General features: G+C 44.8%; 3 protein-coding genes across 10 annotated transcripts; 1 reads left to right on the forward strand and 2 right to left on the reverse strand.

Moving 5' to 3' along the window:
* Nucleotides 1-99: 99 nt before the first annotated feature.
* On the reverse strand, nt 100-8,959 carry LOC114845009 (ecto-ADP-ribosyltransferase 5-like). Of its 3 annotated transcripts, XR_008693074.1 has the most exons (4): nt 8,824-8,959; nt 5,503-6,011; nt 1,820-5,127; nt 100-1,420 (listed from the first exon to the last, which is right to left on the reverse strand). XR_008693074.1 is itself a non-coding variant. In XM_029132735.3 (3 exons), the coding sequence occupies exons 2-3, from the start codon at nt 5,566-5,568 to the stop codon at nt 4,318-4,320; spliced, it is 876 nt and encodes a 291-aa protein (XP_028988568.1). In that variant the 5' UTR covers nt 5,569-6,011; nt 8,824-8,959; the 3' UTR covers nt 1,548-4,317. The 3 variants fall into 3 exon arrangements, 2 of the variants coding, with proteins under 2 accessions (XP_055359833.1, XP_028988568.1); XM_029132735.3 differs by lacking the exon at nt 100-1,420 and having other exon boundaries at nt 1,548-5,127; XM_055503858.1 differs by lacking the exons at nt 5,503-6,011; nt 8,824-8,959 and having other exon boundaries at nt 1,904-4,322.
* A 26-nt stretch (nt 8,960-8,985) lies between these two features.
* On the forward strand, nt 8,986-15,969 carry LOC114845008 (transcriptional activator Myb-like). 5 transcript variants are annotated; one of them, XM_029132730.3, is made up of 15 exons: nt 8,986-9,127; nt 9,718-9,771; nt 10,324-10,414; nt 10,616-10,687; nt 10,983-11,078; nt 11,157-11,377; nt 11,719-11,917; nt 12,005-12,175; nt 13,651-13,788; nt 13,863-13,993; nt 14,247-14,337; nt 14,626-14,709; nt 14,983-15,228; nt 15,362-15,509; nt 15,628-15,969. In XM_029132730.3, the coding sequence occupies exons 2-14, from the start codon at nt 9,746-9,748 to the stop codon at nt 15,449-15,451; spliced, it is 1,656 nt and encodes a 551-aa protein (XP_028988563.1). In that variant the 5' UTR covers nt 8,986-9,127; nt 9,718-9,745; the 3' UTR covers nt 15,452-15,509; nt 15,628-15,969. The 5 variants fall into 5 exon arrangements, with proteins under 5 accessions (XP_028988563.1, XP_028988566.1, XP_055359832.1 ...); XM_029132733.3 differs by having other exon boundaries at nt 15,402-15,509; XM_029132731.3 differs by having other exon boundaries at nt 8,994-9,127; nt 9,705-9,771.
* A 1,103-nt stretch (nt 15,970-17,072) lies between these two features.
* Nucleotides 17,073-21,115, reverse strand: adhfe1 (alcohol dehydrogenase iron containing 1). Of its 2 annotated transcripts, none has more exons than XM_029133001.3 (14): nt 20,981-21,115; nt 20,077-20,114; nt 19,897-19,934; nt 19,603-19,656; nt 19,097-19,251; nt 18,831-19,027; nt 18,626-18,703; nt 18,448-18,553; nt 18,228-18,380; nt 18,040-18,138; nt 17,756-17,834; nt 17,577-17,673; nt 17,344-17,501; nt 17,073-17,240 (listed from the first exon to the last, which is right to left on the reverse strand). In XM_029133001.3, the coding sequence occupies exons 1-14, from the start codon at nt 21,112-21,114 to the stop codon at nt 17,157-17,159; spliced, it is 1,470 nt and encodes a 489-aa protein (XP_028988834.1). In that variant the 5' UTR covers nt 21,115; the 3' UTR covers nt 17,073-17,156. The 2 variants fall into 2 exon arrangements, with proteins under 2 accessions (XP_028988834.1, XP_028988835.1); XM_029133002.3 differs by lacking the exon at nt 20,981-21,115 and adding an exon at nt 20,686-20,801.
* Between the last annotated feature and the right edge of the window lie 3,840 nt (nt 21,116-24,955).

Below are 24,955 nucleotides of genomic sequence, written 5' to 3' on the forward strand. Positions count from 1 at the left end.
GCTGGTCCTTAAATCTGGTCCAGTGACCTGCTATCGCAAAAATGGCAAATATGTGAGTTTGGCTGTAACAGAGCAGCTCTATGATCTCTGGTTCCGCTGATGTGTTTTTTATTTTGCAGTCTACTCATAGAATAGAATACCTTCATTGTCCCGCAATGAGGAAATTACCATGTTGCAACATCACAAAGACATATAGACATAAATACAGAGGAAATAGCATAATAATAATAATAATAACACAATAATTATAAGAAATTAGAACTTGGAACTCCACAGGTTATCAACATTATGCACACAATGAAATAAGGTGACTGCACCAAACAAAGTGAGTAAGATATTAAAGTGACTGGTGCAATTGCCCTAGAGATGTAGCGTGTGTGGGCCAGTGTGGTAGAAATGTGCACCATGTTATAATTGTTTGTTATAAAGTTTGACAGAAGCAGGAAGGAAAGACCTGCAGAATCTCTCCTTCCCACAGCGAGGGTGAATCAGTCTGTCACTGAGTCTGCTCTCCAGGGCAGACAGTGTGTCCTGCAGTGGGTGGGACTCGTGGTCCAGCATGGATGTGAATTTTGCCAGAACTCTTCTGTCTCCCACCTCCCTCACTGACTCCAGAGTGCAGCCCAGGACAGAGCTGGACTTCTTAATGACCTGATCCAGCTTCTTCCTCTCCCTCTCTGTGATGCTGCTGCTCCAGCAGACCACACTGTACAGGATGGCTGACGCCACCACAGTGTCAGTTCTCTGTACTCTGCGTCATCATCGTCAGTAATAAGTCCAACAATTGCAGAGTCGTCAGAGAACTTCTGCAGAACACAGCCAGATGAGTTGTGTCTGAAGTCTGCAGTGTAGAGGGTGAAGACGAAGGGGGCCGGGACAGTCCCCTGTGGGGCTCCCACACTGCAGGTCAGAGTGTCCGACACGCAGTCCCAGACCCTCACAAACTTGGGACGGTTTGTGAGGTGGTCCAGTATCCACTGTCAGGTAACTGTCCACGCCAGCTGACTCCAATTTGTCCCTTAAGAGAGCCGGCTGTATGGTATTAAAGGCACTGGAGAAGTCGAAGAACAGAATCCTCACAGTGCTGTCAGGCTTCCCAAGGTGGGCCAGGGAACGATGGAGCAGGAAGATGATGGCGTCCTTTACTCCGATGCCAGACTGGTAGGCAAACTGCAGCAGATCCATTGCTGAGCTCACCATGCAGCGCAGTTGATGTAGAACCAGTCTCTCCAGTGTCTTCATGAGGTGTGGTGTCAGAGCCACCGGCCTGAAGTTGTTGAGGTCTTTAGGGTGCGTTGTCTTGGGCACTGGTACCACACAGGAAGTCTTCCAGAGCCGTGGTACCACCCTCAGCTTGAGGCTCTGGTTGAAGACATGCTCCATAATGCTGATGCATTCATGCGTGACCTCTTTCATCCCGCTTCATGGTGCAGTTCATCAGGTCAGTTATGACACAGAAAGTACGCACAAAAACAAATGTTTGCATGAAAGTGAGTAAGTAAGTATTACTGGTACTAATAATCATGAATATCCGTAATGTGTGAATATGGAAGTTGTGATGTTGTATGTCATGGCTATTATTAAGTATTATGAGATTATGTATAACAATGTATGTGTGTATGTGTATGTATATGATATATGTATATGTTTGTATAAGTGTGTGCACATACTTTAACACTATTATTGTTATAATTGTGAATTGGCACTATATAAATAAAATTGAATTAAAAAATGAGCATTAAAGAAAAAGGTACAGAGATATTCAGATGAATGTGGATCTCAAGAGAGTTTATTCAGTTACGCATCAAAACATCTTTACCAGTTGGCTCATGTTCACTTTATAGCCCACGTACATGTCGTCCACATCGGCGTTCACCACGTGGAGCGGGAGGGGCTCATTCACCTGTGAATGGGGGTGGGCCCCACTCTGGGCGCGGGGGCATCTCCTGGTGGGTTCCGTAGGGACCGTGGGTCCTCGGGCTCCACTCTTTCAGGCCGACCCTCCCGCCGGGGGGAGTGTTTGCCCCTGGTTCTCATGGGGCGGACAGCGTTGACCCACAGTGGCCCACTCTGGCCTCGGGTGCTGTCTCTGTGGCTGCTGCAGCTCTGTGGGGGGCTCTGTGTGGGCGGCTTGGGTCCAACACCTGCCCTCCTGAACTGAAGGTGTGTGGGCTCCCTGGCTGCTAGCATTCTATCCTCTGCTTGTTGGATGGCGTAGTGGCCGAGCTCATCCATCACCCTGGCTTTCACTAGTGGCATTGTTCATGCACCTACGTCTGCCTCAGCCTTTGGGTGAATAATGTTAAGCTACAGCTCTACTAACCTTGTAGTGGGACACTTTCCAAATCCAACTGTAAGTATTACTGATACTTATCACTACCAAAATCAATAATGTGTGAATATGGAAATTGTGGTGTTGTATGGGATATGTATAACAATGCATATGTGTATGTGTATGATATATGTTTGTATGAGTATGTGCACATACCTTAACACTATTATTGGTATTAGTATTAATCTCCAAGGTAAACCACAGTACAACAGTTGTTTAGTTATGAATGTGTTTGCCTATGGTACATCCCTGCTTCTTATTTATTTTGCACCGATTCTTTACTTAACAGATTTGCTTGGTTTCAGCAGCTGGTTGCAACCCCCCCTCCCGCATACACACCCTAAAGCAGGAACCCAACCTGTTCACCAACAGAGCAACATCACACATATTTGGGATTAGCTAAATCAACTATTAAATAAACCATAAATCAAGAAGAGTATATATATTTTATATATACCCCTCTTGTTAAAGCAAAGCTGTCCATCACAATATGGCATTCAGCATAGCATATGCTGCTTGTTAAACTGCTGGACAAAAAAAAATTACCTGTGAACACAGGGACACATAACATGTTACATTATATTAAACAGCTTTAACATCATCTGACTGTGTCTGTTCCTCATCCACCACACAGCGAGTTGTGGGTCACTCCTCATCGTGGCCTCTACAGGCAGCATTCAGCAGAGGAGGAACCACAGCCGCAGCATGTCACCGCTCAGCAACCAGGCATCACCTAAAGCAGGTTATTCAGAAACACCGGCACCAAACTCATCAGCTAATGAAGAGCAGAGCTTCGCACCAAGTGCTTCAATCAGACAACTCAGTTCACATGTCTGTGGCCAAACGTGTCAAATTCAGAGCGTATTTCTGCACCTGCAAGCGATGCACGTGTGCAATACTTGCAGCTCAGGTTGTGTCTGTCTGCAGAGCATGAAGACCAAAAGCCAGTTCAGAAATGACGAGACGAATGTTGAGATATGAGACAAACCCGGCACACACGAGCTGCCAGGAACAAGCAGGTCAAAAGTGAGTGCCACAGAGAGGATTGACCTCAGTCACCTGCGCAAAACGAAGGAGTTAGTGCTTCAGGAGGTCCCCTCCACCACACACCAGTGAACATCCAGGGCTCAGACAGTGAGACTGTGGGAACTGTTGTTAAATACCTGGGTGTTCACCTCAACAATAAACTGGACTGGTCAAACAACACAGACTCTGTATAAGAAGAGCCCGAGTGGCCTCCACCTGCTGAGGAGACTGAGGTCCTGTGGTGTGTGCAGACAGCTGCTAAGGACTTATGACACTGTGGTGGCCTCAGTAGTCCTGTATGGAGCTGTGTGCTGGTTGGGGGCAGTGCAGGCAGAGACAGGAAGAGACTCAACACTGGTTCAGAAAAGCCGGCTCTGTCCTGGGCTGCACTCTGTCCATGGAGGAGGTGGAGGACAGAAGGATGCTGGTGAACTAACATCCATCATGGAGAACACCTCCACCCCTGCACCACACGGAGGCTCTGAGCAGCTCCTTCAGCACCACACTGTTACAGCCACAGGCAGGAAGGAGCTGCTGCAGGTCACTGCTCCCACAGACGTCACACAACACAGCACTGCAGTGACACACAACTGTACCCACACGGTGAATTCCATTGTTGTTTGTTGTCTGTTGTTGCTTCTGTTCTGTCATTGTTTTCATACTCTGGTATTCACTGATTATATTATCGTTGTCGTGCAATATGGAAATTTTACTTGATTTTTTTAATAAAGATTTTTCACTTACTTGATTAGTTTTTAATTTTTTCTTGTATAGTTAATACTGCTGCCATCTGTTCTATTTCCTGTTCTCCTTACTGCTGTACTGTTTGTCCTATTTAACGCCTCCTTGCTGCTGCGGACAAAAGAATTTCCCATTGTGGGATGAATAAAGTCTATCTTATCTTATCTCACCAAGATCTAATCCACAACTTTGTTTTGTTGAAGGCCACATTTACTCATTCATAAAGTTTGGCCAAAGAAATCGCTGACAGAACCGTGATCACTGAGACCTTCGGTGTGTTCTGTCACAGCGTTCACAAGCTTACAGTTCAGGTTACTGAGAAGTCCGACACTCTGCAGCATGTAGACGACCCGACATCCCACCAGTTCTGGCACATCACAACCTTTCTTTTTCGCAGTGATCTTGAAAATCTCGTAGGGAGCAATCAGAACCTCTTCCTCCTCCTTCACCACAGAGAAGCTCCTCAGGGACGCACCCAAACACGTCCGAATCCTGAAGCAGGTCTTATTACCAAAGTCCACCAGGGTGGGTTTATAGGAGCTGGATGCAAAGGATCCGAACCTCACTTCCCCACTGACCTTCCCAGTGAAGTCCAGGTTGGTTCTGCGGAACGTCGTGTGGCACTTCTTATTGTTGTTGAGAAGCTGAACAGCTGATGTCAGCCAGAAGTACAAGGTGTGAAAGGGGAAGCCAGCTCCATAATTCTTCATGTTTCTCCTGAGAGCTTGGTTGAACGTGTTGTAAAAGTCTCCGTCTTCGTCAGACGTGTATGCACAGATGGCCTGCATGTGCTGCTTGGTCAAGGCTTCGTCTTCTGCCTTTCTCTTCTTCAGGTTCTTCACTGCACACGCTTCAGCTCCTTTCCAGACGTCTGCAAACATTCCTTTGTTTTCTTTTTTAAACAGCGTGTTCTTAACCAGCTCAGTCATTGCTGCACTGCAACCAAAGAACATGTCGTCCACAGAGTCCTTGGCCAGGCTCAGCTGGACGGCCTTTTCAGCGCCACGGACGCCAGGGTCCAAATGGACCTGAGACAACGGCAGAGAGAAGGGTCATTGGACGCATCAGACATGAAACTCCCTCCGTTACAGCAGCCACAGAAACAGTAAGGTACGAAAGAATGAAGACAGGAAATGTGCAAAATGTCACTCAACAGATCCACAATTTCTACAAACTATACACACAATGTGTCCATCAAACACAAAAGAAAAAGCAGATCAGATGACCAAATACATGAAGCCTCAATGTGCAAGGTCTGAGTTTTTGAACTTTAACTTTTGAGGCTAGAGAAGCTAAAGAATGTGCTTGAATACGGCTAATGATGAGTAAAAGCACTGAACACAGCACTGATCCGTCTTTACTCAGACAACATCTGGTTGATGCGGGTTCCCATGATCACGTACCATTCTGGCATCTACAGGCCGGATCCAACTGAAGAGGAAGCACAGCAGAAGCACGGTACCGATCATTGTTGCACACACACAAGTAGCCAGCAAAGACTTCAGAACCACATGACACCGAGGAGGTTTCCAGATGAAGCTTTACGATGCCTGTCGGGCAGTCTGTTCTTAGTGTGAGGGCTCTCACGGGTCTGTACGTCACACCTGCAGTTTGTGGGTAGATGTGTGACAGCTGGTGTGAACACACGCACGTTTCCTCCTGAGCTGCACAAATTAAAGCACCATAGATGTTCCATAGTGGTTGTCACGTTACCACAGAACCTGAGTCACCAGTTTCCATAACGAAGAGTCTCAACATCTTCAGAAGTTCTGCAGGCCCCGAAGCCAAGCACAGACATGTTCCTGCTACTGGAGCCCAGTCAGAATCACGACTGAGAAGCACCTTTTTATGTCACACATTTCTCTGCTCTTCGCCAGAGGAGAAGGACGATAAAGGTGCAACCGATTTAACACTAGAACTACTAAGGGACGTACACCTTTACATATACCCCTAACTACGGCTGGGTGATCACTTGTCCGCCACGCTCCAGCTGGCACCCTGCCAAGAGCCGCTTTTGTTACGTAAAGAGGGCCATCACCGACGCACTCTGTGGGGTTGGACGCCTGGGCTCGCTGACCCTGCTGCTGCCTGCAAGGCAGAGCAGGGTTCCTACTCAGGTTCCTATGAGTCTATGAGTGACATCCACTGTTACAATGTTCAACCGCTATGTGCTTGGATTTACAACGTGAAAGGACGAGTGTCATTGTTGCGGTCTCACCGAAGGAAGCAATGAAAAATATCAACAATACAATAAGACAGTTTTGCTTCTTTGCTTATTTACAAAAAAACTAAATAAAGTTCACACATTATTTCACTGTAACGTTACTAAAAATTGCAGAAAAGACGACAGTACACCGCTCACCCATCTAGTTTTAACAAATGTGCAATTAAAAATATAATATAAACCAAAAAACGCTTGAAAGCGTTTCGGTTTTATATTCCATTTATTTCGTTATTTCCCCTTTCACCAGTACCACATAATAAGTCATTGCAGAGCTACAGCCATGTTTCACCAGCCGCTTTTGGCAGTGAGTCATAGACGGACGTTGTTCTGCCCGCTTTCATGTAGACACGGAACTCTTCACAGTTTTTTTAAACGTAGATTTTGTTAATTTCGTTATTCATTTACAACAACATGCAAATGCTAAAAATTACTGAAAAGATGACAGTACACCCATCTAGTTTGGGTGAACAGAAAACGCTTGAAAGCGTTTCCGTTTTATATTCCGTTTATTTGGTTATTACTCCTTTCACCTGTACCACATAAAGTCATTGCAGAGCTACAGCCATGTTCCTACAAAGTTAACCAGCTGTTTATTTCGTTATTTCCTCTTTCATGTCCGTCTGGTGAATGAAAGTGGGCGTGGCCATCCACGTCCCAGAGCGGTGACACTGGGGGAGGGGAACGCGCATCAACACGCAGGACAAAGATCTGCGTTTCTCTGCTGCTGCAGCCTCGGCTGCGTTGGGTTGTTAGTGTCCCTTTCACCTGTACCATATGAAATGTGTTCCTACGAAGTTGATCAGCTGCTTTCAGAATCGTTTTTATTCACCGGGTTTATTTTTATTTACAAAATATAAACAGAAAACGCTTGAAACGTTTCCGTTTTATATTCCGTTTATTTAATTATTTTTATTTACAAAAAAATCCCATACGCTTTGCACTGTAACGTCACTAAGAATTAGGAAAAAAGACAGTACACCCATCTAGTTTTAACAAATGTGCAATAAAAAATTTAAACAGAAAACGCTTGAAAGCGTTTCTGTTTTATTTTTCCGTTTATTTCGTTATTTTCCCTTTCACCTGTACCACATAAAGTCATTGCAGAGCTACAGCCATGTTCCCAAGAGGTTCACCAGCCGCTTTCTGCGTGACACACGCATGGACGTTGTTCTGCCCGCTTTCATGTAGACACAAAACTCATCAAAGTAAAAGAGCTCAGAGCAGCATTTGCAATTACATGTATATTAATAACGAAATAAACGGAATGTAAAGTAAAATGCTTTATAGAGTTTGGTGTCTACATGAAAGCGGCTGGTCAACTTTGTCAACATGTGGCTCCAGTAAGTGGGGGAATAACGGCCCAAAGCAACAGGCTGAAAGAGGAGGCTGTGGCAGAGGAACACAGGTCTTTGTCCTGTATGTTGATGCGCCCAGCCCCCACAGTCAGCGCTTACCTTTGCTACGGGACTGATAGCCCCGCCCACTTTTATTTATCAGACAGATATGAAAGTGGGGATAACGAAATAAACGGGATGTAATGTAAAACGCTTTCAAGAATTTTGTCTACATCAAAGCGGGCAAATCACATGTGAACGTTTTAATTTTTTTGTAAATAAAAATAATGTTTGCCCTGTTCAAACCTGGCGAATAAAAACGATTCTGATAGCAGCTCAAGATCAACTTAGCAGGAACACATTTCATGTAGTAGAGGTGAAAGGGACACTAACAACCCAACGCAGCCGAGGCTGTAGCAGCAGAGAAACGCAGATCTTTGTCCTGCGTGTTGATGAGCGTTTCCCCTTCCCCCAGTGTCCCTGCTCTGTTACGTGGATGGCCACGCCCACTTTCATTCAACAGACGGACATGAAAGAGGGAATAACGAAATAAACATCTGGTTAACTTTGTAGGAACATGGTTGTAGCTCTACAATGACTTTATGTGTTACAGGTGAAAGCAGTAATAACGAAATAAACGGAATATAAAAAACGTTTTCAAGCGTTTTCTGTTTATATTTTTTATTCCACATTTGTTAAAACTTGATGAGTGTACTGTCATCTTTTCTGTAATTTTTGATGACGTTACAGTGCAAACAATATTTGAACTAGTTTTTTTTGTAAATAAACAAAGCTTCGCCACATTTGAGAAGGATCTAAAACTGTCTTATTGTATTATTGATGATGATATCTTATTGCTTCCTTCGGTGAGACCGTAACAATGACACTCGTCCTTTCACGTTGTAAATCCAAGCACATAGCGGTTGAACATTGTAACAGTGGATGTCACTCTTAGACTCATAGGAACTGTGCAGCCTTGCAGACAGGAGCAGGGTCAGCAAGCCCACGCAACCCACCACCTAGAGTGCGTCAGTGATGGCCCTCTTTACCTAACAAAGGCAGCTGTTCACAGATGATTCAGGGTCTCAGCTAGCCGAGCAGATCATTTGACCACCTTCTAGTGGGAATGGGTATATTTAGAAAACCCAGTAGTTCTAGTGTTAAACCGATTGCTCTCGTACCAGACCTTCACAGTAAAGGACTCAGCCATAAGACCTGTAGCTCAGCGTCAAATCCATCGATTTCATAAATACACAAACAGTAACGGGACATTTTAAGCGGGACTAGTCTTTGAATGACGTCAACAAGACATCGGTCCAATCACAGCGGTTCCGCTGTGGCTCGTCACGAGCCGTTTGACCCTGCACCACCACCAACGGTCACCGGTAAATTCGGGCAATCTGCGGTTTAACACCGATAGACATCGGTACCCGGTACCGGGCGAGGAAGACGGACGTCTCCCCACGAACGGTACTAGTTTATAGGAGTTTGTTTTCTGATAAACGTCGCCTCTTGTCCGTTACCGGACGTTAGCTTCCAGGTGCGCAAAATAAGCTAGCCTAGCCTGGCGTTAGCGAGAACTACAAAACGGTCGATTTTGTAGTTTTACTCATGACAGATGAAACACGCTCAGTTTTCTGAGATGCAGTTAGATTTACTTAGTGACAGCAGCACTACCTGCAGTACAAATATAGTACCATATAAACTATATTCTGCTAACGCTCTCACTGTCCTCAGCATTATCCACACACGTAGTTAATGTCAGCGCTGTAGTAAAATCTGTTACTAATGATTGACTACCTCTACACTAGTTGCTGGCCCTTTGAGTACCAAGGATGCTCAATCAGTATCTGCTTACAGCTTACAGTGACTAATGAGGGACCTGTGTTGATGCTGCTGTAATGTATTTACGGTAAATTAAAATGTATCATTTGACAGCAGACTTGAATGATTGGTATAACAATTGGTCAATGTCTGCTCTGCCCTCCTGAGCAACAGCTAAGAGACTAACAAGCTAACTAACCACACAAGCTAAGTAAAAAGTTAGTTTTCTTCTGCAGAGGATCAGTGTCAGCGCCAGCAGCAGTGATGAGCAGGATGAGCCGAAGGTCCAGGTGAGCGCTCATGCACACGCCTGTCAGATCCATGATCAGCCAGCTCAGACAGACACGTCAGGCCTGTGTCCAGCTCTGGTTGTCTGCTCGTAGTGTTATAATACTATCAAACGGACTGAGCTGCAGATAGCTTACAGCTACTGCTTTACACTCTGTCGGTTGTGATTCTAAGCTAAAAGCTCCTTTTGAGTTTCTGAGCATTCGTACTTAAACTAGCAACAGCTGATGATTGTTCTGGCTCTGTTTTAGTGGTAGCTGAGTGATAGCTCCTCCAGTAGACAATCTTTAGGTGCAGTACATACAGCAACGTTGTCTTAAAGCCTGTGTTCCCACCAAACACAGAGATCAAAACATGCAACTCAAGACATAGAAGTAAAGCCTCTGTTGAAAAAATAATGTGAACATTCAAAACATTCTGTTAACTACTACATTGGATTTTCAGTTTGCTCTCTTCTTTAGCTGGATGTGAGCACAGTAAGAGTCACTAGAACCTGGAGTCACACGTTTGTAAAATAAATGTGATGAAGCTGAATCATTGCTGTTCTGTCTCAGTACAAAGACTCGTGCCTGTTTAGGGCAACAGGGCCACAAACCACGATTATCCAGAGCCACTCTACACAGACCTGGATGGAAGAAAGACGAGGTAACACTGTGCTAGCTTTAGGGGCTAACTCATCCTGTGTGTTCAAGTCCTTCACATTCACGTTCCTGTTTTCATTGGTTTGAGCTCTTATCTTTGATGGTTTTCAGCGCTTGCCCTCATCAGCTTTGCTGTAATTTGAGTTCAGAGTTTCACACTAAGAGGTTTACCACTTTGTTGCATTTCTTCTGTTTTCCTCGTTAGGATGAGAAGCTTTATAGACTGGTAAAGCAGCTTGGATCAAACAGCTGGTCTTCAGTTTCTCTGCATTTCAAAGTATGTAGCTTCTGAACACTGCTTTTCATTAGAACATAATGACATTTTATTCTGAGAGAAGGTAAGAAATGCAGATGCCTAATTAAGTAAATGAAATATAAAGAGAATCATCAGGGGTCATAAAACTGACAAGAAGGCATAGGCATTGATTATGTAGGTTCAAATTTGAATTTGATTTGATTATTTAAAATGGATTTGTACAATGATTCACTGAAGAACACTGACACATTAAGCATCAGGACAGAAGAGTGAGAAACACTGCAAAGAAAGTCACACTCCACCATCTCTGTCTCAGGGTCGGAGGTCAGATGTCGACTGCCAGCGGAGGTGGCAGGAGATAAAGAACCCAGAGCTGGTCAAAGGCCCGTGGACTCAGGAGGAAGACGAGAGGGTAAGCCTCTTGATCGTGGTGCAGACTAAGTGACGTGGCTGGCGATGCTGATGTTAACTTATGTTGCATCCTGTGCAGGTCATACAATTGGTCCAAAAATATGGAGTGAAGCACTGGTCGCTCATCGCAAAACACCTGCAGAGTCGTAATGGTAAGCAGTGCCGCGAGCGCTGGCACAACCACCTGAATCCCGAAGTGAAGAAGAGCAGCTGGACTCTGGAGGAGGACTACATTATCTGTCAAGCCCACAGGCTGCTGGGAAACCGCTGGGCCGACATCTCCAAGCTGCTGCCCGGCAGGTACACGCACAGTCAAATGAGACAACAAGCACCCAGGGGGTCGGCTCTAGGGTCAAGGTTCAACTGTCAACATCTGGACAAGATGGAACTACGATTTATTGTGTTTATCTTATATTAAGTACGTATAAAAGTTAATCCATTGTAATTTGATAGTTTTAGTTTTTTGTCTGGTTCTGAATGTAGCCATTCAAACAATGAGTATGCATCATCCAGAGATAGACTCATTTAGTTTCAGTTTCAGGAAATCTGCCTTGCACATTTTTATGTGTCTGAGGTTAACACACATGATTAATTACTGACAGTAGATCTACTGTAGTACAGTTTGCTTTGTTTTTTTCCAGGACTGATAACTCCATCAAAAACCACTGGAACTCTACTCTGAAGAGAAAGGTGGAGAAAGAGGGCTACCTGCAAGTTCTACACCTTCACAGCTCCTCCTGCACCTTGTCTACGTCCATAAACAACTCCAACTCATCCTCCGACGCCTCCAGACCTGCATCAAGGGCATATGGACTCTCCATGACAGACAACATCTCGGAGGTCAACATCCGCTCTTTATCCACCTGTAACTCCAAGATGCTTTACAAAGTAGCTCTGTGACAGTGTTGGTGACCTGTCAACCAACAGGTGCACAGTCTCAACAGTGTGAAGGACACGTCCAGCTGCACCTCCATTGCTCAGAGCAGACTCCACCACAGCCTCTCCCAGCTGTGCTCCCTTTGTGTTCCAAGCACCTTCTCCTTTGCTGAGTCCTCACTCAGCCTGTGTGAGCAGATGGCGCCGCTGGAGCCGACACAGGTGAGACACTATTAAATCTAAACTGATTATTTGTAACTTAAAATATTTGGATATTGTATTTGCCTGCCCCAGACAATGCAGTTGAAAATGGATGGTTTTATTTCCTGCTGTATTTGTTAGTGTAGTTGTTGGACTCAGATAATTCGTCGAGACAAATTCACACAGAGGTAGTAATATAGTTCAAATAAATGTTTCTGAATTTATTCCTATCTGTGGGTCAAAATCATTTGAAGGCAGTCACATCTCATGCAGGAGAGTAACGGTTGCTTGTGATCCTGTCCACGACACGAGTCGTGTCTCTCAGCCAGGTCTAAGGAATTCTGGGAGAGGGTTTTAACCCTCCATCCGCCATCAGCCAAACGGCTGCTTGTTTATATAACCTTAAATCAGACTTAGTGAAGCCTGATATCAACAATCCTCATCACTTGTTTTGTATATAGGCATAAATGTTATGCCTGATATGTGTTTCTACCACATTAGCGTAATGGAGATAAACAAAAGGCTTCTTCTCATCACTACTGTGCAAATAGCAGTTGTTGTTTCTTTGTCATTGTTGTGTCCACTGTTAGACTGCTAAAGATGATCTACATTATTTATATGATTTATGAAAAGAGTCAATGTCCTCTGACATTCTCATCGGAATGCAGAAACCAAGAATAAGAATAAGAAAACATTTAATAGTCCCACAGTGGGAAAATTGCATCACACAACAGCACAATACAGAGAAGAAAAGAAAATACAGCAGCAAGAATTAACACAGTACAACAATATACAGGTGGGTAGAGTGAGTATGGAGTAATGGGAGGGGTCATTGCATATTATATAGTAAAGAAAAAAATAAAGTATATAGATATTCCACAGAGTTTGCACAGATATTGCACATGGGAAATTTTCTACACAGCCACTGATGCAGTGGGTGAGTTTATTGTTGATCAGGAGGTGGTTCTGCTGGCAGAAGTCCACAAAGTCAGTAAGTCGTTGCACTCTGGATCGGCATCATCTGTGATCAGTCTAACAATCGCAGAGTCATCAGAGACCTTCTGCAGAACACAGCTGTTCGTGTTGTGTCTGAAGTCTGACATATAGAGGGTAAAGAGGAAGGTGCCAGTACAGTCCCCTGTGGGGCCCCCACACTGCAGGTCAAAGCGTCACACATACAGTCCCTGGCTCTCACAAACTGAGGCCTGTTTGTGAGGTATTCCATAATCCACTCTGTCAGATGGAAACTACCTAATGTGCAGGTAGTTTCCATCACCAGCAATAAGTTCATTCAGAGAACTTTGGCCCTTCCAACCCAACCCAGCTGTCAATAATTTGAACACCATCTTATTTCTCTTAACATGGTTGAAACATTTGATGTGTTTTCTATGTGAGTCTATGAAATATGAAATTTTATTTTCTTGTCAATTTTACACCGCTTCACTTATTTTAGTAACATCATCATGTGACCTTGCCCTGTGTCTGTTGGTCTCAAGGTTGCAGAAATGAAGGAGCAGCTTGCCAGCGGTGAGCCTGGAGCTGCCTTCGTGGAGCCTGGAGCTGCCTTCATGAAGTCCAGCTCCTCATGGAGCAGAACCAACCTGGAGGGCTCCCTGGCCTTTTCACCCTCTGAGGTAAGGACCATAGCCCACTGTTCTAGCCTGTCTGCTCCAAATGATGTGCGTCTGAAACCTTTCTGTGTGTTCAGTTCTTCAGCCTATTCGGCGTTGATGATCTGAAGCTGCAGCATCCGCCTCTCACCTCCACCCCCGTCTGTTCTCTCAAAAACCCCAACAGCATCCACAATCACGCCTGTCTGCAATGCAGCAACAGTCTCACGTATGTGATGGAGGTTTAGAGCTTGCCACTCTAAGCGCAGCCAAAAAACGGGACTGCCTGTTTTTACAACACTATGTGCTGATTCAATGATGAGTCATTTTGTGAAATAAGGGTTGCGTGGAGACATTCTGTGCTCTTAGATGAGGATTAGATACTTCACTTACTAGTTAGTTTGAATGAAATGATGTTTGGATCCTTATTAGGTAACTGTTAAAAACTGAGCTCAGTGTCTCAAGTGAGTCATTGTGTTCAGGAAGCCAGCAGAGGTCAGAGAGAACAATGCATCAGTGTGGAAGTCGGCTCCTCAGACACCAACACCTCTGAGGATGCACAGTCAGGACAAGGTCAGGACACACACACTTCATTACAATGAAAGGGAAGCATCGTCTCACAACATCACACCCTAAAGCAAAGGTGACTCTGCGTCAAAGCAGGATCCGTAAAGGCTGAAAACAATCCATCAGTCCTGACAGTTGAGTGGGAAAATGTTTAACAGGGAGCTGTTCTAAATACACTTTGTGGCCCCCTATCAGCTTGAATCCATGTCCAGTTAATACTGTAGAGAGCTGAGAGGATAGACTTAATGTCAGAGAGCAGATTAAGTGTGGATGAAGACGTTTTTTTATTTCCAGATGTGGGTTTGTTCCAGTAGGAACCTGACCCAGGAAGAGCTAAGCCTTCATCCTGACAGTCAGTCAAGTAGCAGTAGCTCTGAGGTGAGACACAAACCAGTAACTGTCAGTGGTTACACTGAGACACCTCAGACCCCTCATGGTCGGAGTGGAAATACAAACGGCCCTATGTATTAGTTCTACTTCAGAGTGGAGCTGAAGTCCACTTCCACTATCACTGGCAGTCTCATTAGTCACTACAGAGCTCTCAGTCTAGAACAGACTTTGACAGCAAGTCCAATTGTAGAACTGGTCGGGTCTGGATTCATCAGACACGTTGTACATGGAAAATGTAACCTGTTTATCTCTGTCCTCCAGGTTCATGGGGAGAGTCTACTGAACTGCATCTTGCAGGTCCAGACAGAGTCCAGTTCCACCTCACAGGTCCAGGGAGAGTCCAGCTTAGTCCTGCAGCAAGTTCACAAAGAGTCCAGCTCTGTCCTGGGCTGTGAGAACTTTGGCTGTCTCCCATTGGTGGAGCGGGTTGAGGTGTGGTGGTGTCAGCAGCAGATCAGCTACCTGCACTCTCCAGATTGTCCTGCATATAGACTGAGCCCCTTTGAGGTGAGAACCAGCACAGTCTAAGGTCACGCAACCTGATCTATTTATGTGATGTTGTTTGTACGTGTCCTGATAGTTTGATATAAGATTAACTACCAGGAGTTGGGGTTTAGTTTGGCCTTGGTCGTGTTGACAGCTGAGCGGCGAGTTACAAGTGTTGATGTTGGGGAAAACAGATGATCAGCTGACTCTGACAGAGCAGGCCCGACTCTACGTGGAGCCTTGATGGTGACACTGCAGGACCAGGTCCAGATGAAAGGCTCGGATGGGACCAGGGGCCTGAGGTCAGTGGATTTTTACCTGTGGTGCGATTGGAGACCTTCCATTAGGGGTTAAGGGGTTCCATTTTAGTCGCGTCTCAGTCACAGTTAGAGCACATCCTGTTTCCTGTTTGTGTTTCAGAGGTGCCAATTTTAACTTCAAATCAGACAAAGACTCCACTATTCAGAAGCTTCAGTCTCTGCATCACAAGTTTCATATTTCACAGTTGTTTACTGCAGAGTTGTCATCAGATCCAAACTGATGGTTTTATTAATTGATTGATTTAGCAGGCAACACAAAACATCTTCACACTTTTAATGTAGTTTTAATTGTATTTTAGCAAAAATATATCTGTATTTATTGTAGTTTTACTGGCTGACCTTCATATGTTTTTATATTTTTAACAGAACTGCATTGTTTTGTTTATGTACTGATGCTATTGTTATTTTCATGTCTTAAATAAATGTCTTGGTTTTACCAGTACATGATTTTAAAGTCTGTTCATTTCACTGGTGACAAGCTGCAGCAGTTTTGATGACCCACTAGAACCAAATGGACCCAAACAAGTTGTTGTTTGAAGCTGGGATTCAGAACCTCCGAGTCGGGCTTTAAGGATAGAGGACAACATGTTTAACTTAACAGGTCAGAAACGTGGCCTATAACTATGCAATTTGTGGATCTGGACCCAAACTCAATTCACCTGCCTTGGACTTTACTGACTTGACTTGATGACTGAGAACCAAATAGACCCAGAAACACCAAACTGACCTGACCATTCTGACTGCACGGAGCAAATTCTGACGCCACAATGTTCAGGGTTCATTTACAGTCATGTTCAGAATTTAAAATAGAAATGAGTTAGAAACTATTTTACTGTCAGAGTTTCCTTGTTGATCTCTGTGCACAACTGAATGGATTAAATCCCTCTTCTCAGCAGATTATTTTTGCTGCTTCTAGAGGTTTTATTCCTAAGAATGAATTTTTAAATTACTGATTAATTTCTGATAAAGCAGAAGATTAGAGAATGATTACAGTTGAAAGACTGATGAATAGTTCATCACTTAAGGGTTTTCAGATTTGAACAATGCATTTTATGGGTTTTTTGCTGAGTAAAGCACTAATTAATTAATTGACTCTCAGTTCAATAAAATTAAATTAAATATTATTTATATAGCACCAAATCACAACAAGCTTATCTCAAAACACTTTACAAGGTAAGGTTTAAGTCCTTACACAACTAAATCCAACAGATCCCACATACAGCAAGCCTTCAATTACAACTTGACAGCAACAGTGGAGAGGAAAAACTCCCTCTACTGAGGAAGAAACCCCCAGCAGAACCAGGCTGGATGTGGGCAGCCATCTGCCTTGACCGGTCGACTCCGACATTAGAGCAGGTTCACTGTGCTCTGTGATGAGTTCAACATGTCACACATCAGATCCACCTCATATCAGTGGTTCCTGACTTCCATTAAACCAGAAACAAATAAACTCAACCTGGTTCTGACCAGTAACCCTGCCACACATCTTTGACCAGACCTGTCGATGTGGACTTTGTTTTGGAAAGATAAGTCGCACAGTTTAAATCCAGTTTAAGCCGTTTATATGAAGACAGGACCAAACAGCAAACAGCAGCTGTAACTCATCATTGGGTGAATGAAGGAGCAGCCTCAGTAGAGCTTCATGGAGGCCTCGAACAGTTGGGCCAGGTCGTCCTCCGTGTGCTGCCGGGGGGACAGTTTGGTCACTCGCTCCTGAGCACAGGAAACAGAACCGAGCAGAACTTTACACAAACACTGACTAGAATCAAAGCAGGTCTGAAGATGGTATAGCGCTGCCGACGGGTCTTGCACAGACCTGGGGGATGGTTCCCTTTACCAGTGTGGGGATGTCATCTTTGCTGAATCCCACAGCTCCCAGTCCGTCATCCACCTGCAGCTCGAACAGGAACTGCCGCAGTGTGTTGGCCAGAACCGGTCCAGCGTCCTCCCTTTTTACCCGCCGGGTATCTGCACCTGAACACAGCAGCCTGTTAATGCACTACACTGCATCCAATGTTATACTAAACTGGGTGAGCAGGGAACTGGTACCGAGGATCTCTGCAGCCTCCAGGTGGCGCTCTGGACATATCGGAGCAGTGAAGTTGAAGACGGCTGGGGATGTGAGGATGACTGAGAGACCGTGAGGCTGCGGACACAGGCATACTCCTGCTACAGAACAGTGTTTTTGGTCCAGGTCCAGTCTGGACCCAGTTGATGTGCCCACTCACCAGCAGGGGGTGCTCCACGCTGTAGCCCTTGGCTGAGTGTGTCTTCACATTTCCAGAGATAGGATACGACATCCCGTGACTGCAAGAACCAGACACCGTGATTTAGTACAAGGCCTGGACCAGAACCAGAACACCTGTATCTGTAAGTAGACAAGGCAGCTGTTTGTGTTGGGTTTCCAACTAGGAGTCATCAAAGCTTTTTACTAGTTTTCTACACGGTTCTGTCCACAGCACCAGGTTGTTTGATTGTTCACACAAACTAAACAACTCCATCTGTCATTCACCACAGATGAACTCCAGCATTTCCAAAGCCGATACCAGCAAACACGCTCGCCAGGTGCATGTTAGACCGGGCCTCTAGGTCGTCTGGATCCCGCACAGCCCTGGAATGAATAAATGAATGAAGGAATGAATGAATGCATGAACCTTGATAATCCCAAATAAACTTTCTTGGCATCAGGTCAAACGTCACCGTTTCATGTACTTGGCGACCACGTGCAAGGCCTGGCGGGACCACACGTCGCTGATGGGGTTGCTGCCCTGATAGGCGGGGCGGTGGAGGGGGTTGAGGGGACGGGGCCTCCTCTGGTTGTAGGGCAAAGCGGTGTACGACTCCAGAGCGTGACTGAAGGTTAGAAACCAAGTCTTAGTTATACTGCAGAAAACTGCACAGATGTTCAGCACACACTGACCAGAGCACGTCGAAGCCACTGTTGGCGGCGACTCTCTCAGGCATGCTCAGTGTGTGCTTGGGGTCCACGATGCCCAGTACGGGTCTGAGGGCTCTGCTGGCAATACCTGGACAGAGTGGACCTGTCACAACCCAGACAGACTCTGAGGTCATCTCCACCACACCTTTAAATGCTTCACCTGTTTTTGCTTTAAGAGGCTCAAAGTCAAAGATGGCAACGCCGGTGGTCTCGCTGCCGGTTCCAGCTGTCGTAGGAACTATAAACAGAACCAGGACCAACACAGTTAAAGTGAAATGAAGCATTTGCAGTTTATTAACTCAGCTGTGAGTTAACCTCCTTGTGGTCTACAGCGGTTACTGTGGTAACCTGAGTGCACGTGTCACCTGCAATGAGTGGCTTCAGAACCCTGCTGACCGGCTTCCCCAGTCCGATCGGAGCGTTGACAAAGTCCAAGAAGTCGGCATCGGGGTGGCAGGCGTACAGGTTTGCTGCTTTGCAGGTGTCAATGACGGAGCCGCCCCCCACAGCCACAAACGCATCGAATGATTCGCTCTTGGCAAATGAGATGGCGTGTTTAAAACTGCAACGCACACGCGGCACGGGTCAGAACATGATCTGGTGGTTAAAGCTCCCAGAACCTGCGTCTCACCTGGTGTCGGTTGGCTCTACCCGCACGCTGTCGTACACGCTGAACCCGACTCCGCTCTGCTCCAGTGATTCCAGGACAACTTCCACTGGAGGCAGACGGGACAAGTTCCTGTCTGTCATCACGCAGACGCTCCGGGCTCCAAGGTTCTGGAGGTCCTGCAGGGGAACCAGAAACCAAACAAACACACTTTAACAGTTTGACATGTGTGAGTTGAAATATCTGTTTGAGCTCAGTTCACTTTTTACGCTTCTGCTCCTTCAAGTGAAGTTTATGACCTGACTGCTGAACTTTGTGTGTCTAACGTCTGAATAAAGGTCAAAGGTCATACTACAGGTTTATCTGTGTAACCTTTACTTAATTGAGTCCATAGATCCACTAATGAACTGCATCAGAACCAGGACTGTTTAAAGAAACCAGGTTCTGATTGTAATTTTATGTGTGATGATGATGATGATGATGATGATGATGATGATGATGATGATGATGTTGAAGGTGATGCCTGTTACCATGCCGATCTCTCTGCTGACTCCTTCTCCGTATCGTAAGTTGGAACTTGCCATCTGACACAAAAGAAACAAGACAACAAATGACCCAGGTCGGTACCGGCTCACAGCTTAGGGGTCAGAATGACCTGCCGAGCCTCCATGTGGTCACATGACCATTGACGGAGGGACCTTAGTTGGTTACAGCGCACCAAACTCTAGTTTGGAGCAGCAGCTACGGAGGAATCTTTTTTCTCACTCAGCTGATGAGTCATAAAAATGGGTCAATAGTAGAGTAAATAGTCCTGAGTAAATTACCTCAAAAGCGTAGTCTGTAGAATGGACAGAGGAAGCAGCTGGAGGAGGAATGAGGGATGGTTAGCAAGCAGAAGATAAAACAGTATGTGTGTCCTTGTAGTTACACTGTGTGTGTGTGTGTGTGTGTGTGTGTGTGTGTGTGTGTGTGTGTGTGTGTGTGTGTGTGTGTGTGTGTGTTACCTTGCTGGAAGGTGCTGCTGTGAGCTGGACATCTGCACCTGTTCACACACAAACTTAAGTCCATCATTTATTTTCAGCACAGCAGAACCTGTAGCACCTGCTGTCCTGACCCAGAGTGTCACCTGGACGCCAGACTTTTAGACTCATGTCAGGTCCACCATGGGTCATGAAGTAACACAAGCTGTTGTTACTAACCTTTCCAGTGTTATGGTGACATAGTTCCTGCATCTTCACAGTAGAACTCACTGTAAGTGCACCAGAACCTGATGTAATGTAGTGCACGGCTCCTACTTTAGGTGAACCCACTTACATAACCGCAGTAATGTTTAGACGGAACCCCGTTGTTTCCACCGCAGGTTGTTTGAGAGTTTGACTCGATCAGAACAGAATGTCTGTTACTGGACAATGGGACAGAATCCCACACTTTAATGTACCTACTTTCAGCCCTAGATGAACTGGCTGCTGGTCACAACAGCTAAGTCATATCTGTGGTTCCCTTTGGGTTCTTTCGATCTGAGAGAAGGGTTTCCCAGTTTCTCAGGGGACTTTTGCAGAGACACACATGAACATCTCTCTGCACAGAAAATATGGAGGAATCTAAATACTAACCTCCATTAAAAATCGGTGAAGTTTTTGCTTTTACGGCTGAGCGAATGGCGGCTATCTTGACCTCAGTGTTTCCTTCAGGGACTAATAAAGTATTTTTTTTGTGAATCTATGAATTGAGAAACAATAAAGTTTTATGTGTAACAGCAAATGAAACACGCGGTGGGCCGAACGGACACCAAGCCTGCAGCGTTCACACGGCGAACCATGAAGCAGAACCGAACCTTTACCACAACAAATTTCAAAACGATCACATTCGGCGCCGAAGTGACGTCACCTAAAGCTCGGTTCAACTTACGTCACGGCCTCGAGCCGCCGGAGCAGCTGAACCACCCGGTTCCGTCCTGCCATGATCCACAGAAACCCGCTGAAATTACACCGAACTGAACCGAACTGGTCAACAGGAAACTCCTCTTCCCTCACACATTTCATAATAAAAGAAACGAAAAGAAAACTTTCGTTTCAAAATAAACTTCACGCCTGTATAATTTCAATAACGGGTTTCAATAAAAAACATTAAATTAAACAAATCTAAGCAGAAAATAAATAAAGATACACCTTCGCCAAACACATTTATAACTAAATAACTACTGAACTGTTGGTAACTGTTAAATTAATATTAATACCTATATTATTAAGGTGTGTGTACATACACGCATATAAAAAAACATTCATATGCATAGATACATTGTTTATTGTGTTTTATAACACAAAGTGCTTTTCATACAGTAGTGATTTGTGATCTGCTTTATCAAATAAACATTTGCTGAAGAATAAATTAGAAAATTCTTCATCGTCATGGGGAAATTACCATGTTGAAACAGCGGTATAGTTTAGCAGAATGAATATGTACACAGAAATACAGAAAAAGGCATGAACACAGAATTGTAGGTTTACTGAATAACAAAAACAAAATAGAACAGAAATACAAAAGGGTATAAAAATGGTATAATCTCCACAGAAATCTATTAATAAATGACATTATTTACAGTGTATGGACATGACAAGGTGACCAGTGTTAAAGTGGCTGCAGTTAGTTAAAGTTCCTTGTATAATAGCCTGATAATGTAGTGTGTATAGCAGAGATGTTTATTGTACAGTCTGACAGCAGCAGGAGGAAAGTTCTGGGATATCTGGCCTTCACACAGCGAGAGTAGATCAATCTGCTGCTGAAGCTGCTCCAGAGCAGACAGTGAGTCCTCCAGTGGCTCAGAGTCCTGGTCCATGATGGATGTGAGTTCAGCCAGGACCCTTCTCTCACCACCTCCTGCACCGTGTCCAGAGTGCAGCCCAGGACAGAGCTGGACTTGTTGATGATCCTGTCCAGTCTCTTCCTGTCATCACTGTGATGCTGCTGCTCCATTAGACCTCACGTACAGGATGGCTGATGCCTCCACAGAGTCATAGAAGGTCTTCAGGAGTGGCCCCCTCACAAAAGACCCCAGTCTTCTCAGCAGGTAGAATCTGTCTCACACCTTCCTATACAGTGCGTCCATGTTGTTATTCCAGTCTGTTGTCCACTTTCTGGATGTTCACTGGAGGGGGTGTAGACTGACATCTGCAGAAGTCCACTAGCATCTCCTTGGTCTTTCCTGCATTGATTACAAGGTGGTTCTGCTTACACCAGTCCACAAAGTTCTGTCTGTCCTCTGTACTCTGCGTTGTCATCGTCAGTGATCAGTCCAACAATTGCATAATCGTCAGAGAACCTCTGCGAAACACACTCAGATTTACGGTGTCTGAAGTCTGCAGTGTAGAGGGTGAAGAGAAAGGGGGCCAGGACAGTGCCCTGTGGGGCCCCCACACTGCAGGTCCAGATATCAAACACACAGATCTCACACAGGGTGGTTTGTGAGGTAGTCCAGTACTCACTCTGCTAGGTAAATGTCCACACCAGCTGACTCTAAATTAAGAGAAATAAGATCTAAGATACAGTATAAGAGCTCCGGCTGTATTGTATTAAAGGCACTAGGGAAGTGAAAGAAGATGGAAGGATGATGGCGTCCTCTACTCCGATGCCAGACTGGTAGGCAAACTGCAGCGGATCCATTGCTTAAACTCAGCATGGGGCACAGATGATGCAGAACCAGTCTCTCCAGTGTGATGTCAGAGCCACCGGCCTGAAGCTGTTGGGGGCTTTATTGTGCCTCGTCTTAGGCACTGATACCACACAGGAAGTGTGAGTGGTTTCATTGAGCTGTGAGGTGGTCGGGTGAAGTAAGGGGCCTTAGGTTTGAAGGGCTAAGGGAGTGGGGCATTGTCCAGTTGTCTGGGAGAGAGGATGCGACAGCATGGAGGGGGTGTGGGGGGTGACTCATCAAACCTACAGAAATGCAGATTTACAGATTTAGGTCGTTGGCCCACTGTCAGTTCCCCTATCACACAAACTCGAAAACTGCCCACTGCAAGGGGCAGACCTGGGCTGCTAAGGCCCACAAACGAGACACGAGGAAGCACCCAATTGTCACAACCCAATTGTTCAATTTTAATAATTAGGTTTCATCAAATAAGATAAAAACAAGAACAAGGCAAACAAGAAATAATAACTATTTCACAGCGCTGCTAAAGCAAGGAAACAAATAAACCTAAATGTGTAGCTAAATGCTTAACAGGAACTAAAAATCACTGCCTAGCATGTACACAAATGAACATAAAACTAAGAGTCAAATCTATTCTATAAATAATCAAACGCTAAACATGCAACAAACACAGAACAAACACACAGACAAACAAACCTTGAGACAGAAAAACAAGAATCACCATGAACAGCATATGATGCAAACAACAAACCAACCAAAAACTGAAGAAAACCTAATGCTTAAATACTCAACACAGGTGAATCTAATTACAGTACACAAGAGGAAACAAACAGGAAATGACAATCCAGCAAGATAGGACTGAAAACAAAAGCGCCTCCAGCTGGCCAGAGGGCTGAAGCGCAACAAGGAGGCTGCTGGTCCCAACAGCTCCAGCCCCATGAGTGGGTCCATTTACATGCTAAATAAAACCAGTCCAGCAGTGGATTAAATCTATTTATTATTTATTCAATTAGTCAAAATACTTTCACCTGACTTGTCACCGTCTGATTATTATTGTCTAACTGTAAGTTAAGGTTTGTTTTCCATGGTTAAGCCACCAAATGTATACGGGGTATTTATTTTTATATATGAGTACATGCACTGTATAAGAATAAGAATAAGAATAAGAAAACCTTTAATAGTCCCGCAGTGGGGAAATTACCTCTCACAACAGCAGTACAGATGAGCAAGAATACAGGTACAGAACAGTTTGTGTTGGCAAACTGTATCTTGCATGTTCTACTTTTTTAGAAGCGCTTTTACGTTCAGCTTTAGCTAAAAGGTCAAAAGAGGTCACACATACACACAGTCTGTTGATCTTTGGTTTTGCAGTTGTGTTTTATTTGAGAAGATTTGAGCTGCAGCATCCTGACGTCTCGACCTTTTCACAAACTCAGAGTTGCTTCAGGATTGTTACTGTATTTTATTTTGTTTCCCTGTGGGTCTGGATCCATTCGCCTCCCTTTCAAGATAGAGGCTATTCCTCATAATTCACTTCTCTGTTGTACTGTAATTAAACTGAGCCGTCTTGACGCCCTCAGACGCCTAATTAACTGAAAAGAAAAATGCTCCACGTCCTCATTGTACTGCTTTCTGTCAAGTACCTCATTTAATTAAAGCCAGGCCGACTCTGACTGACAGAACTTCGTCCTCCGGGAGACGGTCAGAATCTCAGCTCTGCTGGACGAGTTCCTCATTTGTTGGTCTCTGAGTTTGTTTATAGTCAACTCAGAAAGTTTAGTCACATATTTCAGGAAATAAAAAAAACACATATATGTGAGCAGTAGAGGAAATGTAGATTAATTAGTCTGTTTTTTAATGATATATTGCTTATTGCCATAGGGGGGTGAGGGGAGCCTATTTCAGCTACCTTAAGGCGAGAGGCAGGGTACAACCCAGAACTTTGAATGCAATCAATTTAAAATCAAATCAAATTGTTCGATTTAACACTCACTCACTCACTCACTCACTCACTCACTCACTCACTCACTCACTCACTCACTCACTCACTCACTCACTCACTCACTCACTCGGCTGAGATGGACCAAGAATAGTACAGAATCCATTTGTGTGTAATGAAATCAAAGTCAGAACCAAAGAGAAAACAGTTGTCAAAGCCTGTCTGAGTTCTTTGGGTCAGAACCACCCTGTGATGATGAGCTAAAGGCTCGGTTGGACCCTGGGGTTGGATCAGA

This window comes from Betta splendens, chromosome 17 (assembly GCF_900634795.4).
Source record: "Betta splendens chromosome 17, fBetSpl5.4, whole genome shotgun sequence".
Classification (NCBI taxonomy): domain Eukaryota; kingdom Metazoa; phylum Chordata; class Actinopteri; order Anabantiformes; family Osphronemidae; genus Betta; species Betta splendens.

Bases quoted from the DNA above. Each gene is read 5' to 3' on its own strand.
- adhfe1 (XM_029133001.3), bottom strand. From the start codon at position 21,114: ATGAAATGTGTGAGGGAAGAGGAGTTTCCTGTTGACCAGTTCGGTTCA. The intron at 20,115-20,980 runs GTAAGTTGAACC...GTGTGTGAACAG, and splicing joins CGGCGGCTCGAGGCCGTGAC to GTGCAGATGTCCAGCTCACA. The intron at 19,935-20,076 runs GTAACACACACA...TTCCTCCTCCAG, and splicing joins CAGCAGCACCTTCCAGCAAG to CTGCTTCCTCTGTCCATTCT.
- LOC114845008 (XM_029132730.3), top strand. From the start codon at position 9,746: ATGAGCAGGATGAGCCGAAGGTCCAG. The intron at 10,688-10,982 runs GTATGTAGCTTC...TCTCTGTCTCAG, and splicing joins CAGTTTCTCTGCATTTCAAA to GGTCGGAGGTCAGATGTCGA. The intron at 15,229-15,361 runs GTGAGAACCAGC...TCGTGTTGACAG, and splicing joins ATAGACTGAGCCCCTTTGAG to CTGAGCGGCGAGTTACAAGT.
- LOC114845009 (XM_055503858.1), bottom strand. From the start codon at position 2,259: ATGCCACTAGTGAAAGCCAGGGTGATGGATGAGCTCGGCCACTACGCC. The intron at 1,421-1,903 runs GTGAATGAGCCC...TGCACCATGAAG, and splicing joins GGGCCCACCCCCATTCACAG to CGGGATGAAAGAGGTCACGC.